At 41.5% G+C, this 16803-nt stretch overlaps 1 protein-coding gene across 1 annotated transcript in view; it reads right to left on the bottom strand.

Annotated features, from left to right (window-relative positions):
* The window catches only part of GYS2 (glycogen synthase 2), a 46079-nt gene extending 31337 nt beyond the window's left edge, over positions 1 to 14742 (bottom strand). Inside the window, exons 1-4 of the mRNA XM_009648748.1 lie at positions 14622 to 14742; positions 4496 to 4677; positions 1509 to 1700; positions 481 to 666 (exon numbers count right to left, since the gene is read on the bottom strand). Coding sequence (XP_009647043.1) covers positions 481 to 666; positions 1509 to 1700; positions 4496 to 4677; positions 14622 to 14742 — 681 coding nt within the window. The remainder of the gene's footprint in view (positions 1 to 480; positions 667 to 1508; positions 1701 to 4495; positions 4678 to 14621) is intronic.
* Between the last annotated feature and the right edge of the window lie 2061 nt (positions 14743 to 16803).

The following is a 16803-nucleotide window of genomic DNA, read 5'->3' as shown; positions in this document are numbered from 1 at the left end:
ACACTTGACTTGCAGTGATGTCTGGGCCTGTAACTCTCCTCTTGCTTTTGAAAATGTCCCAAGCCATTTAAAAGAATGTTAAGAAGCTCCATTGGCAATCCTGTACTGCTGCAATATTACTCCATATATCAGTGGACTGGACTAAGGCACCGACTTGACTGGAGGCTGAATGAGTTTCAGTACTCTGCAGTGCAAATCTGGCAAATCAAAGTTCACTGAAGGTACTGCAAGTAATCTAGACTCCACTGAGCTTTAGGACCTGTCAGATGACAGAGAGACAAAGGCACTCATGCCTAGACACCCCATGGTCTTACAAATACCATTTATTGTGCTCTGTAACTGACAACCTATCACTCAGCTGTGGGTCAATCATCAATGATCGCACAAGACAGAAAATACAATATATGGTGTAGCACAGTAAACAGAAGAGGAACCAGGAGCTGATTAGCTGGAAAAAGGAATGAGAAAAGTGTCTCTTACCTGGTCAAGATTGTTGTAAAAATCTATACTGGCTGCACACAGGTATCTCCCAAGTAGAGTCGCATGGGTAGTAAAAATTGTGGCAACAGGAAGTTTCTGAGATCGAGAAAGTATTAAACCCACTCCTGCCTGCCACTCATGGAAGTGGGCAATTATGTTGGGCTTGTTATCAAACTGACAGGAAAGCTGAAAATAATCAGAAAAAACATACATGAAATGCGTATTATCCTGCTCATCATCCCACCCTCAGAAACCTCTTTTTTTGTGCCTTCTTCTGTGTGCTTGCTTTCTTTCATATGACAAAGCAGTAAAGCATTCTAGGTGGTCATATGTCTTGATTCCCATCAGCCCTAATCCTTAGCACAAGAAGCAGATGTGCCTCACTAGCACTTCAGAACAGTATCTTTCCTAGAGTGTTGGGGAGCTCTGGCAAGCACAGTCACTCTTCTATCTTTAACTTGCTCTTCTGCTGTTGAAACTCTTGTTTGGATAAGAAAATCATGAGTACCTATGACAGAAAGATGATTTTGCAGACTAACAAGGTTTCCTCTCTTCAGTTTGGCTGTGGCAGAGTGACACATGAAGTCACAGTGCTGTCATTAATTCTTTCTGTTTGCCTCTATTCCCTGTGCAAGGTAGTATCTAATAGCTGAGGTATGGCTTCACTGGCTTTAACGACAGTTTGTGAGTGTGACAACTTGACTACCATAGGAGAGTAAAAGGGAGTTTCAGGTCCTACCTGTAAGAGCATCCATTGACAAATAAGGGAGTTGAGAAGAAACAGAGAGGGATGTGACAGTAAAGACACAGCCCGTTTCACATAGGGCACCACATGCATGCACACCCACCCCACCTCAGGAAAAATAGTTAAATGACCACTTAAGTTTTAAATACGAATTTGATCTATATCAGGTATCCACTTCCTTAAAATCCTAAGTTTCAAACTGGAGAACAGGAACCACATCCCAGAGCTTTTTGCCCTGCTGACAAGGCTGAGGTTTGAAAATCTCTAGATTTAAAAACTGTACCTCTTTTAAAAACCAGGCTGTTAATGATCCAAAAATTACAGCATCGTTGGCTTCTCGGTCATGAAAAGGGATCCCTATGTTGCTGACATCCCAAAATTCGCCTTTCCACTTGTCCAGATTCCAGGCTGCTGATCCTATATCGAACAGTAAGACATATGGGCTGCCCTCTATCAGCCATCTTCCAAAAAAAACCTATGGGAAAGAGGCAAGGATATAAGCAGAAAATGTTAAAGTGGATGTAAAAGCCAGATAGCATAACAATTTTCATCCATCAGATCTTAAATATTTTACATAAGGAATACATTATTGTAGTCCTATGTACCCAGGATTTATGGTTTTCCTTGCAAAATACACAGAGTAATACTGGACCAAAGACAGGAGTAAAAGGAAATTACAATCTTTAGGAGCATTTTGCTTTTAAGACTTTCAATTTAGATTTTCATTGCAGTGTTAACTTTTTTCAGGGGAAAAAAAACCTTAGGAAGACTATGCTTGGTTGAATAATGAGGTCTTACATTTTTATTGAAGTACCTAAGCCATTTTTGTTCTTATTCCAAAACTATTATTGTCTTTTAGTCAGATTTGTCACCAATCTTTTGCCATTTATGCTAGATTACTGGTGATAGATTTTGTAGACAGGTGCTCAGGACCTGTATCTGCCATGACAGTTCCTCATTCTGCCCAAGTAGTGCAGTTGATGCCCTTTGGCAGAGCGGAAAGATCAATGAGAAGGTGTAATAGTACCTAAAACCACATCAGCCTAAAAATACAGCTTTCCTGCTTTATCTGCATCAGTAGAGTTAAATATCTCTAAGAGTATTTAGAACTCCACTGATAAAACTCTACATGCCAAACCTGCCCAACCAGAAGAGTAGGCTGAACTGTCATAAGGCGACACAACACGGCTGGGCCCACCAAACAGATTGTACCAGTCTGCACAGTCAAATTATTTCACGCTAATTCTACCATCAAAATGCCTATAGCAGCAGAGACATATTAACTGGGAAGAACAAGGTACTATAGGGAGGCTAGTGCAGTTTATACCCCATGCAAAGGAACCTTTTATGCCGCTGCTCAATCTCTTTTCATTCACCAAACACTGGGACCTCAGGGGTTGAACCCAGCCAGCCCTGGCACTAGAACAGACTGAATAGAACTCAAGTCTTAAAAACTCTTAGACCTGTTTGCACAAAAAATACAGGTTGTAACAAAGACAGGTGCGTGAAGGAGGGTCAGCTCCCTATGTACTTATTTCAGACTATCAATCAGGTTTCTTATTCAGGAAAATGAGGTTAAAGAGCAGGGAGTTTGTATGAACCCAGACTTCATCTAAATATGGAGGCAGGCTGTGGCAAGGAACACACCTGACCTGAGAAGTTTGGAAGCGTTCCTAGGTCCCCTGGTTTAAAAGGATCCATTGTGATGCATAAGCAAAATCCAGACATAAATGTTAATAGGATAAACACAGCTCCTGGAAACTAGAGCGTCATTATTAGAGATCAAAGCTATACTTGACGTACCTGGGGCAGATTTGCTGCTACATATGAATATTCCAACAGCACAATGCACATGTTAGGCTGGCAGATGGAACAGCATGAAGTGTACATGTAGCATTGCAATTAATCTGCCCCACAAGTCTTTAGCTGTTTTCCAAACAAAGGAGTGTTACACAGCTTGCAGAGACAGCTCTTTGTAAGCAACATAGGCAACACAGAAAACTTGATCAATCACTTATGAAAATTTGATTAGAAATAAGAAATAGCAGTTAGAAATAAATGGCAGTTAGAGTAGACCTGTTTAAGCCTCAGCCTGAACAATACAAGCATTGCACAATGTTAGTGTTCCCAACAGACACTTTCCAAAGCTATGGCACATACACGTCCAACAGTACGCTTCTACATAATATGCAATAGGCTATTAGATCCTAAGATGAGCAGAATTGCTGTTACAAAGGGAGATAACCCATTGCCACAGCTGGTGGCAGTCCGAGAAGTTTATGAATTTCTACATTAAAGTGTGTCATGCCCCTCAGCAACAGAACCTCGTAAGAACACTTCCTTGCTGCTGCTTTTCACACCTGTTCAGCACATATTATAAGCAGACAATTTTTCCTTCTGCCAACTAGCATCTCTGAGGAACTCAATGCTGAAACAGAGGGAAGGTGAGTTCTAGATCTCTGATGAGGACTTTCAAGAAAGGAGGTCAGACTTATCATGTTATCTTCCACCTATTTTCATTTAATCACTTGTCCTCAAGGCTGTAGCTGCTTGCAGCTTAGTAGCTTGCCCATCAACACACTCAATTCTATTCCTTTCAGCAGATCACCTTTACAGGAAGAAGTTTATTTCTAGTTTTCTGTTGGAGAAACTGAGTCAGAGAGAGGCTATGAGGTTTGACTGAGATCACCCAGAAAACTGGTTAAAAATTGCATAGGCGACAGAGAACTCCTCACTCCTTGCACTGTGGTTTAACCTCTCTTCCTAGGGAAGAGAGAGCTAGTTGCACTGATCTGAGGAAGCAGATTCTTTGTCAGTTGGTGCTTTTCTTAAGTCCACCTGTGTTTTGTCCCTTCCTAGCTTTCAACTGAAGATAATGCTACACAGGAAAAATTGTGACCTAGTGGAATGCTTTTCTCTCTCCAGCACAAGAACACCAAATGTTAACGTAAGGGTTCAGTCAAAGTAAGGTCATATTATATCTACTAATATCTCACTGTATTTAGAGACTGGATAAATAAGTCATTAATCCAATTAAGTAGACTTGCAGATAAATGACTGTTAAAACCTGTAATTGGATAAACTGGTTCCTCCTCAAAAATATCCTTTAATGAATTGTCTCTGCTATTCTAACAGTCGATCTGAGCCTTTACCATTGTGACATTGACCAGGACTGCTGCGTCAAGTGGAACAGCAAGAGCATTAACCAAAACTGTAATCTCCTCAGAGTCAGCTTTGTTGCCCTGGGAAGCAGTAGCACATCTGATTTACCTGACACCCTTGGCTTTTCATGGTGTCCATTGCCTTCTTAACTGCAGGGTTTGGAGGCTCACATGGTTCCACCTGAGTCTTCACATTGTGCTCAAAATAGGGACCAACCAGAAAATAGTTTTCACCCCATTCATCTGCTGTAATTTTGGCTTTTGTCTGGATCACAGTGTAAATGCCTCCCACTGCAAAAGAAGACCACAAAGAACAAAAAGTAGAAAGGGGCACAGACCACGAAGCTCTAGAATAAGCTCCAACCCACCTGTGGATCAGACGCACCTCTACTTAAATCACTTCACATATTCAGATTTTAAATGAAACCCAGACACTATCAAATAAATAGAAGTTCAGTCTTTTAACTGGGATCAGAGCTTCAGGGTTCAATTTAGGAGTATGCACTGATAGCAGACCATGTGTAATTCTTAAATGACAATTTAACGCTTTACTTACTCCTGGGTGACTGCTTATGGCTTCCCTGAATTTCTCCTCTAATCTCAAATGGATGTTTTCTATCCTTAATTGTTATTTTTATCGAGGCTGTGATTTTTTACATTTGTTCTAGGTGTTTGAAGTCACACCAAAAAAAATGTTCAATCAATCCTTATGGCTTCCCTGAATTTCTCCTCTAATCTCAGATGGATGTTTTCTATCCTTAACTGTTATTTTTATCAAGGCTGTGATTTTTTTACCTTTATTCTAGGTGTCTGAAGTCACACCAAAAAAATGTTCAATCAATATATTATTTTATTCTTATGTTATTCCCCCCCTTTTTGGATTTTGACATCTTTACATTCAGATTGCTGGATTCAAATCCTGGGGCTCATGCTTCCACTCTCCCATGCCTAATCTTTATTCTACTGCATACCAAGTACAGCTTTCTGCGGTTTTATTGCAGCAGTTAGAATTTTCAAACATATTTTCTGTGATGTGGAAATACATGCAGTGAGAACTGAGCTGGCACTTCCAGCTTGTTTTACACAAGTCACTGAGAGAAGTTGAGTGACAGATGGATTTCATTGACCACCGACTATAAAAATGGATTTAAACCAATATCCTCAAAGCAAAAGGTGCCATATTCCATAGCCATTCTGAAGAGTTGCTAAAGTTGGAAGGAACGTAGCCTACACTGCCAATATAAACATCTGCAGCACCTTCCACCAAAATATTGTCCATTTAAAAAATAAACACAATATAAAATGTATAAGAGAATGCAACAACATCCCCTGATGAGTCAGTATGGATCTATTGAGTCTTGCACATGGTATGCAAGATTCACTTGGCTGCTCTTCCTCACAGTTTTCCATAGCCAGTCGTGTAATTCATGCATTGGCAGGGCAGCCTTGCAAAGCCCCCTTTGCCACAGGACCCGTGGTGCCAGGCAGTGGGCATTCCACCACCACTGATTCGGAAGAATGGAAGTGCCTGCTTGAATCCAGCAAGTGGAAGGGAAGGCACGGGAGGAGAAAATCAAAGGCTTAGTAGCTGCTGTACATCAGGGACAAGTTTAACATAGCTCCAGTGATTTTAAAGCATGGTAAAATAAATGACCCTCAATGGCTACAAGCAAACAATAAAGGAAGCAACACGAAGGAAATTAGTGTTCCTATTTAAAAATTTCATCCTTCACCGAATTTGAAAATGTTCAGTAATGCTCCAGGCAAGAAGGCTGTGCTATGCCTTTCAGCAATGACATCAAAATTAGGTAAGAAGTTAGCACTGCAAGTTGCTAGCAACTGATAGCAGGTGCTCCAGACTTACTTTTTAAAAGGTACCAGGGCATCCAGAGGTGCCAATGCACTGCATCCAGCTGCACACGGCAAGAATCTTCAGAGGTTACCTGATTCTCCTTAAAAATCTAGAACTAATGACCACCATTTACAGTAGAGCAGCTGAAGTTGCTCAGCACTTTGGGAGATTAGTTCCCAGGTTAATTAAACTGTATCACCTGACAACCGCAGAAAGCCTCTGCCAAGCCTGGTAGAAAGTTCCCTGAGGAACTGAACAGAGCTATGGTTTTAATTGTGCTCCTAGAAAAGAAATTGTACACTTAAAATCCTTTTCTTCAGTAATATCCCATTGTTCTGAATGCTTGAAGGGTCCCTAGCCTTATTATTTTTATGTCAAGATGTCTCAGGATTCTAGGTATTTTACACAGAAAAACAAATACAGTTCCAAACTCTCAGCTTGCTGAGTGGAATTATTACAATAAATTGTTACCCTACGCAGTAATTCAAGAATGTTACAGGTATATGTTCCTAAATCAAGCTCACAGTTCAAGAGTTTCACATCATATAGACATGGAACTGCAGAAGGAAATCTATGCATAAGACTATTCTTCTCCGCTTCATTAGGACCAGAAAGCTAAGAAACTTACTTATAGTCACTGTATTCTAGCACGGGTGCTCCGGACAATAGATTTAGAGAAATCTTAGGTAAGTGACACTATGTATTCACTCCAAGTTCCTCTGCTCACAAACTGAGAGAGACTACTTGAATAGCTTGGATTCAGATAAACATATAATTTTAATTATATAAGACAAGTCAGAATGTTCAACCCATAAAACTGATGTAGTATCGATGACACGTCTGTTCTTATGAGGTGGTAAGTACGTCACATGAGCATAAGGCACTGCAGTCCAACACGGATAAGTAAGGGGCTTGGTAGAAATCTTAGTCATGAAACATGGCAGAAATACTGAGCTTATAATAAGGAAAGATTTTTGTGCAAAGCAGCCTGATGACCCTGGGAAAAGAGAAAATACCTACCTGCAAGAGGAAAGAAACTAAATAACGTGATAAAGCTGCATATGACTAGAGTGGTGCAAAGCTCTATATCACAAGAGTGGAGATCAGCCGCTTTCACACTGCAAGGCATTCAACATTGGGATCAGCAAGGTAGCTGAGTTTCCACTCAGCGGAGTTTTAATCTTAATTTTAAGATTAATAAGAAAGCTGCAGCTCAGGAGCTGAATAGAGCCTGGGCCTTTGTTTTGTATAGCCAACAGCCAAGTGGTTCTTTTCACAAGATTTTGCTTAGGATCACTGTGTGTCCTAAAGCGTGCCCTATCTGTTGCACAGCAAGGCAAAAAACATTTCAGAGCACCGATTTGCCTGCAGTGCAATGAAAAATACTTAGGATGAAAACAAAAGAGTACGTTTGACAGGCTGTGAAAACTCTTCAGAAGATTGCTGTGATAAAAGCCCTGGGTCACCTGGTCTCAAAACTTGCTTTTGTCTTCTCTGTTAATGTGGAAATATGACTTGCAAAGCATGCCTTTGCATAAGCTTTAATTGACAGGGGAGGGAAAGCCTGCAAGTGAACTTATATATGTGGAAAGTGTTGGGCATAACTTAAAAAAGACATCTTGAGAAGAACAGAGAGCTGTCTAGAATAATATATTGACTTTTGAAATTACACTTTTCCATAGCAAATTCAAGGAACACAAAATAGATCATTAAGAGGTAGCTTATATCTGCTCGGTTATTTTGAATACCCTGGAAATACCTGTGCCAGTAAGCAATGCATTACATATCCTACTGAGTAATAGAGTAAGGGTTTACATATTCCCTTGGAGCCTAACAGAATTCTCAAATTACTTCCAACAATTTGGTAAACCTCCTTATTCTTTTCTAATATGATATTTTAAAGTCATATTATAAACAGAAGACTTTTCCAAACAAGAGGGATGTATGAAAATCCCCTGATGTTGCAAGTTTCTGTATGCAGCCTCTGAAGCTTTGTACTTTGAAACAAGTTTTAAAGCAAAAAAATAAAAGACAAAATGAGAAATAGGTGCAGAATCAGAAGAGATCAGATCTAGAGAATTGGTTTGGATCATCACAAACATGGGGAATTAGCAGTAAAATGTGGATACAGGGCTAGTTTAGTGTTCTGCTCTCCACCAAAATGTTTTATTCAAATATTTTAAGTTTTAATAATTTTTAAATGTCTTGAGAGAAAAATATTTCTGTTATTTATTTCTTTTTAAAATGTGCTTTTAACTTTTACACGAGAATAAAGGAAACCAAGTTAAAAAGGAAATCAACAAGAAATTTTTTTCCCTATTTGTTTCCTTTTCCATTCTTCCTCTTTTTCCAGGGAAAAATAAGCTGGCATGGAAAGGGGAATTAAAATGTTTGGGAAAGAAGGGTTGAAATTTAAGAGAAGTCTGACTTTTTTTTTAGTGACCTCTTTAAAAAATAGAAGATGAAAAGAAAATATTTTCTCTGAAAACATTTCATAGAATTATTTTTAAAAGTTTGAATGTTTTCATATTGCCCCAAGAGGTGGTGGAGTCACCATCCCTGGAGGTGTTCAAAAAACAGGTAGATATGGCACTTTGGGACATGGTTTAGTAGGCACGGTGGTGTTGGGTTGGTGGTTGGACTTGATGATCTTGGAGGTCTTTTCCAACCTTAATGATTCTATTCTATGATATACGTTATCACTACTATGAATTTGTCTAAAGGAGTTATCTGCATCACTCCAGCCATTTTCTTCTTTCTTATTTCAAGTCCTGGTGCGTTATTTCTTTCATATATTTAAAATCCAAGCAGCAATTCAAGCCCTCCAGGATAGATATCAAACTATTTAAATAAATAAAAAATCTGAGAGTCAAGAACAGTCTCCTGATATCATATCACTACTGAGGACAACATTAGGCAGAAGTGGAGATCTAACTATGCAACTGGAGATCTTTGTGCAAGATCTAATATGTAGATGTTCTCTTTCTGCCACAAGCTGTTATGTGGAAAGATGCATTGCCAATGCTTTTTGTCACCTGATGAGGAAGGCTCCACAATTTCCAGGATTACCCAGGAATTGTGCTTACAAAAAAAAAGTCTTCTGGAGCTGCAATCCTTTGAGCATGGAATTGCCAAAACTTCTCAAAATTGCCAGAGATACCCACCATTCATTTTACTTGCTCTCCCACCCACCCCACATTACAGAAGGACAGAGGAAGGAGCAGTAGAAATAAAAAAGGAAAGAGAGAGATGGGAAGCAAAGCTATGCAAGTGAGACAGATAAGTGGAGATTGTCACTGATCATGGAGTCCTTCCACACACACCTTTGCTACACAGAGACAGAGGGCCAGGCTGCTCCTGGGGCTTTTCAGCTTCTTTGCTAGGGCCTGACCAGGCCACTCTGAAGGCACTAAAGCTCTCCTAAGGACCACGGCTTCTATGGAGTCCAAGAGAGCAGTGAGACCCCAGATTCAGGATTCAAATTGACTTCACTGCCACAATTACTGGTTACATCAACTTTTGCCCCTTCCCCTCAAAATGTGTCTCTGATCTATAGAGATGTGATAAAATTGGTCTTGAAGTTAATTTTTCTAATCTTTGGTTGGAATTTTATTTATTGGTTGATTGATTGCCTGTTGAGATATCTAGGGACCATTTATAGAATAAGGTTGTAAAATATGTCAGGTGAAAAAAACCCCAGCATCTTCAGATAACAGATGTTTTTCCTGTATTTTTTGGCTATGTTTGTGGCCAGGACTCATCAGAAGATTGAAATTCTCTAAATTCTGTGAAATTCTAGCATTCCAAACATATTCTGAAATAATACTGAAACACTGAAATTTATGACAGATGTCCACATTACAGAAGCTATTTCTGTGTGCATCATCCTCAATGCACAAGATTTCATTTGAGATTGATTTGATGTTGACATAACCACCCCACTCTAGAAATGCACAGAACTTCGATGCTGTGCTTATGCCAAGTTTATGCCAGCACATCCCCACTCCCCAAAGTGTGCTAGTTCAGGTGTGTCACACATTACATCATTCATCTTCTCCCAAGGAACCTTCATCATGGAAAGACATTAAACACAGAGGATGTAAAATGCTGGTCCTACTGACTTCAGTGGATTCAGGATTTCATTCCAAGAGTCCAGATTTTCACCAGAGAAACTGTACATAGAGCTCTGCTCCAGGGAGAGCTGAACCAAGGTTTGTTTTTAGCAGAGTCTTCATTCCAATAGGGATGGAAAAAAAAACATTTAGGATTCATCTACCAGTGACTCTTGAGCTAATCTGTTCACAGCTGAATGATGATACAAACTGGCTGTTTGCCCAGCATTTTTAAGCATTCTTCTATTTTCTATCTAAAAGCTGTTAGTAGTACAGCAGGAGATGCTAATCTAAATATTACTGGAATGATTTTAAAGACATCTTTATAGAGCACAGACCAGATCTTTAACATTCTCAACCCTTCTCATTAATGTGTCAGAAAACTCACTAAACTACAGCTAATGGTTATTCTAACTTACAGCATTAGACTTCTCCTCCCTACCCAGATTAAATACTTCAGTTTTCAATGGGCAAACATTTAAAAGAGGTTAAAGAGGATGGAGCCATTTTCACTGTGGAAATGTCCAGGACTGCTGCCATTACTCCTACAATGGCTTTTGGCTGCTCCCTGTCGACAATTTCCATCTGTGGAGCATCAGACACAAGATCTACATAGCTTGTAGCCACTTAAGTTTTGTTCCTGTCCTTAAAGTCTTTTATTGGTCTTCATGTTACAGAGGAAAGAAAACCAGTCTTCTTTTCCAACATGCACAGAGGTATGACCAGACCTGGCTTTACTGCAGCATGGTGGCCAGGAGAGAAGGCGAAAGGTGAAAAATGCAGAGCTTCACCGTGATTACTATCAGATCACATGGCACTGCAATGCACTGGGGCCCTTACCTGCCTGCTTTTTTCCCCTTCTGCCACAGACACACAGTAGATCCACTTCACAGTATGGGTCTTGCCCACCAGCGAAGAGCCAAATAAAGTAATGAAAATCTTGCAAAACATACTACGCTTTTCTCATTTCTTTGGCAGGGGGCTTTCAACGCAAAATTATTTCAATGTCGTGCTTGGTTGAGGTGGCAAGTTCCTTTTCACATGACCCTGGGGAAGGAGGAAGGAGAGTGACACTGGAAAATGAGCCTTTTTTATTTCTCATTCTCCCCTTCAGCTACTTTATCTTTGCTTGCTCCAGACAGACAAGAGGAGAAAGAAGAGTAATTAAGATGCTGGTGCTTTCCAACACTTATGTCATAGGTTGCCACTTAGCACAGGCAGCAGCCAGGACAGAGAATATAAGAAAGGAAGCACGGAGCAATAGAAAGCTCTGCTTTGTCAGAACATGTGTTAAATGATCTAGAGTTAAAAAATAGATGCCTTCACTCTGCCAGCTGCTGAGAAAGAAGTGATGAGACTCTGGAAATAATGGATACTTGTAGATTTCTGTGCACTGAATTCATACAACCGACTTGTCCTTCCCTACAGCTGCATCTCATGCCTCAGTACCAACCAGCACCATCAGGGAAATCCCAGTAAACACTTGCTCCCCATTGGCAGCCTGGTACATGAAGACTCTCTCACACTACATGATCGGATGTGCTCCAATTTGCAGGGCCTTGGCATGATCCTCAGACTCTGAAGGAGAATATATTTAAGAGGTTCAGAAACCAGCTCAGCACCTGTAAAGGGCACTGTCTACAGGTGTGGGAATAGACAGCCATCTGTGAGCTCTGGTAGTATGTTCCTCACACAAAAGAAGACATTCAGCCTTATTGTCACTGCCACAGAGAAATGGAGGAAGCACAAAGAAGTGGCACTGGTCAATGAGGAAATGTACCTGTAGCCAAGCACCTAGTGATGCGCACGAAGTTAACACAAAGACTTGAACTCTCTCCTTTAGGCAGCAGCAGCTTTACACCACTTTAGCAGTGTAAACCAACTTCATGCTGAGTTCTGACATGCCTTTGCATTGCCATAAAGGAATCATAGAATCATTTGGTTGGAAAAGACCTTTAAGATCATCGAGTCCAACCATACCTGTCCACTACTAAACCAGTCCCTAAGCACCTTGTCCACCCATCTTTTAAACACCTCCAGGGATGGGGACTCAACCATGTCCCTGGGTAGACCATTCCAGTGCCTGATAACTCTTTCAGTACAGAATTTTTTCCTAGTATCTAATCTAGATACTGAAGAAAGAAATCTTCATGTTAAATGCTCAAAATTAGCTTGTCAGACAATAAACCCAGCTAATGCTTGTCTTTCCCACAATATTAGGAACATATACAGCAACATTAAAACTAAAACACTAAAAAATGTAGCAGTACTAAATCTATGTGGGGTCAGCCTACTTAGCATCAAATAAACAGTTCTTCCTTCTGCTAAAGGAGGTGGGAAATATACAGTGTAAGCTATTATTTCCTAAGCCTGTCTATCTTCTGTGATGACTCTCCCTGTATTTTGTTGGCTACTCTCTCTCCTAAGAAACATAGTGCCCTAACCTTTTCCAAGAACTGTTTATAAAAAGTTAGGTCACCAGGGACAGTATCTCACCATGTGACTCAGACATTCAATTGCCTGGAAGATATAGACAAAAAAAAACCCCTCAGCATCAAGAATTTACCAGAAAAATAAGCTGAAATAGGCTTGCTAAAGAGTTTTTGCACAGATGTTTCCAGTCAAGGTTGGCTAATGGAAACTTCACACAGAGATCTGGTTCTAATGAAGAAATTGTTTACCATGATTAGTTCAGTCAGCCCCATTTGAATATATGGGTTTGGTTAAGTGGTATAATTAACAGCACCTTATTTTTAAACTAACTGAATAAATATCCACTCTCATACATATTAATTCTCTCAGAAAATGTGAGAATAATAAATTTTAGCGGTGTCAGTTGATTTGGCTTCAGGTAAATCAACAAGAGCTATATGGGTGATGAAATGATTCACTGTGTTTTGTACATACACAGAAAGATAAATCTAATTGTGTTTTACTTTTTCTTAAACACATTGTGTGATATCTCTAACTAGTGGGTCCAGATGACTAGAAAATACATACACTATGGAGTTCAGACACGTTAGCGAGAACACCTGAATTTGCTAGATTTCTGCTGCCATCTGCTTGCCAGTGTCTTACTTACCATGCACATTACAAAAGTAAATGCTGCATGCTCCAAGTCCTGACAGTAGTAGATGAATTCAAAAAGCTTGACTGAAACTACTGAAAAATAAGCCCACAGGGATTCAAATTTCAAATACTACCTCTGTGTATTGATACTCCTCAGCACCCTAAAAAGAGCAACGTAAAATTGCACTACAGTGCAGATTAAACACCAGAAGCTATCACAGAACTGTAATTCCAGTTTCACCATGGGGATAAACCCTAGCACTGTCTGTTCCTCTCACACACATTTCCCCTTTAGAGTTAAAATCTTAACAGATTACAGATCCCCTCTCCTAACTAATCTCTCTATTTATCTGCCAGGACAGTAAAACAGATGAGGTCAATCATTTACTCATACTAACTCTTTTTTGTGGCAAAACCAGAGCCTGTTCCCCCTTGGTGAACTACACCTAGCTGAAAGGGGATGATTTGATGAGTGAATTAGAAATGAGGGCAGAAAGATCTCTGCATAACAAACAATGTGCACTTTGCCAAACAAAGTGCGTGCAGTGAACAGACCTGTACACATCTGTACACATGCACAAAGCATGAAGTCCCTACCTGGCACCACCTGTGTTTGCAAAAACCAGTCCAAAAGGCTTTCGGTTGGCATAAAGACTGCTGGTCATTGACATCTGGCTTTTGTTCAGTGGCTTCAATGCAGCTATGTTTCTTTATACCCATTTCAAATTTGACCTCTTCTCCACACTGCTATAGAAGGCTGAGGGAGACTGCTGAACTGCTCTCAATCTGATGGCTGTTTTACAGCTTGTTTTCATCCATTACATTCCTAAGTGGATTTGCACGGAAGGTAAAATATAAATACATACTAAGCAACATCTATATAGCCTTACATCTGCACATCCAGGCATAGCACTTAGATGTTTGTTTAAACACCCTAGCCCTGGTGGTGAAACATGTAAAGACCCACCAACATCCTGACTATAATGCTCATCCCACACAAGCACAGGCAGATGCAGCCCACACACAGCATGCATGATTACACACGGATGCCACATTCACTCCTTCCAGTACAAAAGCTCTGCATCCCACTTTTCCCCAATCTCCCCTTAATGCCTTTTATGTCCAAGTCCTTCCTGCCCCCACCTCCCCCCACCCACTCCCATGAAAACAGCAATACCAACTCCTAAGAGTGTTGTACAAACCTTTGTTGGTAACTTCCCAAGAAACTTCAAAGAGCAACAAATCCTCCAGTGGCAGGTCTTCATCCTCCCACTGAGGAAGCCCGTTAAGAGAAGTCATGGACAGTGATCTAGCCAGTGGCATTTTCTTCAGCCCTTGAATGCTCACCACGCAGGCCACAACAGTTAGCGAATGTCCAGTTAATGTGGTGGTTCTCCGCAGTTCTGGTTGTCGCCGTCTGCCAGTGTGCTGGGCTCCAAGGAGAAAATTTATTCAGATAGCTGGGAGCTAATGGGTTTAAACTGTCTGACCACCAGCATTAAATTGGCTCAGTAAAATCCTCAGGGCTTGAGAAGCAGCTGCTGGCAGAGGTAAGAATTTAAGACTGACCTGAGAAAGGTCTTGACTGTTTTGGGGCTAGGGCTCTTTCTTTTTCTTCTCTTAGAGGGAGGTAAAAAATAGTTTTGAGCTTCTCAGCCACAACAATCAGTATCTACCACCTCAGGGACAACTGAAACTCAATGGTTGTAAATTCAGCACTGCCCTGAGCAAACTCCAGCAGGGAGGACGCTTTGAGTTCACCACCTGATTTGAGTCCAGCCTCTGAGCCCTCCCCTCGAGATACACCCTCCAGTTAACACCCATGGACCTTCTCTATCTGCTGGCCATCTACAAGACAGGTACATAGACTTGTTCCATATGATGTCTCTTAGATTACTTGCTGGGTTAAACACTGTTACATAGTCTTGTGCAGTTTATCAGTCCATAAGCACTAATTTACCTCATACTCTTCCTCCACAATTAACTTCAGCTGCCTCCCCAGGGCTCTGCGCAAGCTGTTGGCTTTGTTCTGCTCTTGAGCAACCCTGCAGCCCCGAGAGCTTCCACAAACAGGGCTACAAAGGCTCTATCCCTGCTTTGGCACACACGTTGGCTCTCCCTGCAGCCCTGGTCCCTGATTTTCCACCTGGTTTATCTTTTTCTATGCCACAGCTCTTTTCTGGCCTCTGGGCCCATGTACTCTGCCCAGGGAAACTAGTCAGTAGTAACTCAGGGAACAGTATACCCCCGTCTTGCTCCAGCACAGAGCTGGGATTCTGCAAGCAGTGCACACACATCTGCAGAGATGTCAGTCCCTAACTCACAACCGGAGATCCTCAAAGCTCCTCAGAGAAGCTATCTGCTTGGAAAATGCTTATGCACTTACACATCTGGTGGAGAAGCCACTGCTTCTGGGGCAGCTGTGTAAACTGAACCCGATTCTGAGCTTAGAGCACAACCTGCCCAAAATGCCGAGTTCAGCAATGAGCAAATCTCCAGGTGAGATCCAAGGGCATCTCTGGCACTGTGATGAGTAACATGGCACCGGCAGGCATGGACTACACAGTAGCATAGTGAGAAAGGCTCTGAACTCACTTAAGACAAAACGAGTCCAAAGCAGTTGGTTTAGATGGTAGGCAACCCATCTGCCTAAAAGTCTCTTAGACATAATGGAATGCAGCTGAGCCTACTTTAACAGCTAACTATCCCCAAAAGACTTGCTCTACCACTTACACTTCCCATGCTCTCTCTGCCCTTACAGCGGTCAGAACCATCCCTGAGCTGATGGATGCAGTTCACCACACTAACCTAAGGGCGCAGAAAACATTTCTGCCAAGTTAGGAACTAGAGCTATCTCAGCAAAGAGGGGATGGAGCAGCATGGCTGGGAACAGGGAGAGATGGGAAAAGTGGGAGTGAGTGCCCAGTGGAGCCTGGGGGGGGGGGCTGAGCTGCGCTGTGGCCGCTTCACCCACTGGCTGGGCTGTGCATTGGGGGAAAGGGGTTTCCCTTCTGGGTTAACTGGGATGCATTATGGCCCACCCAGGGAAGGGCTCAGGGCTTTATGGGTTTGGGTGTCTTTTTGTCTCAATGGTCTGAGCTGCCCAATTTACGAAAAAAAATCCCTGCTTTTGGAGCAGCTGTGGCTTTTACTGCCTGGGGTAGGTAGGAAACTGTATCATTCTATAGGTTAAAAATTGTGTTACTTAAAAGAAAAAACAGCGGTATTTTAAGGCTCACTTCATTTCTGAACCATCAAATCTGCCCAACTCACATGTCCAGGCCGTTCCCTGGAAACCCTGAGGGCGAGGCTGCCAGCCTCACGCACCTCAGGGGATGGGCGGAGAGGGTACCACCAAAGCAGCCCACGAGCCCGTCCGAACCC

The sequence above is a fragment of the Egretta garzetta genome, unplaced genomic scaffold (assembly GCF_000687185.1).
Source record: "Egretta garzetta isolate BGI_Z169 unplaced genomic scaffold, ASM68718v1 scaffold81, whole genome shotgun sequence".
Taxonomy (NCBI): domain Eukaryota; kingdom Metazoa; phylum Chordata; class Aves; order Pelecaniformes; family Ardeidae; genus Egretta; species Egretta garzetta.
This window is presented reverse-complemented; position numbering and strand designations above follow the sequence as displayed.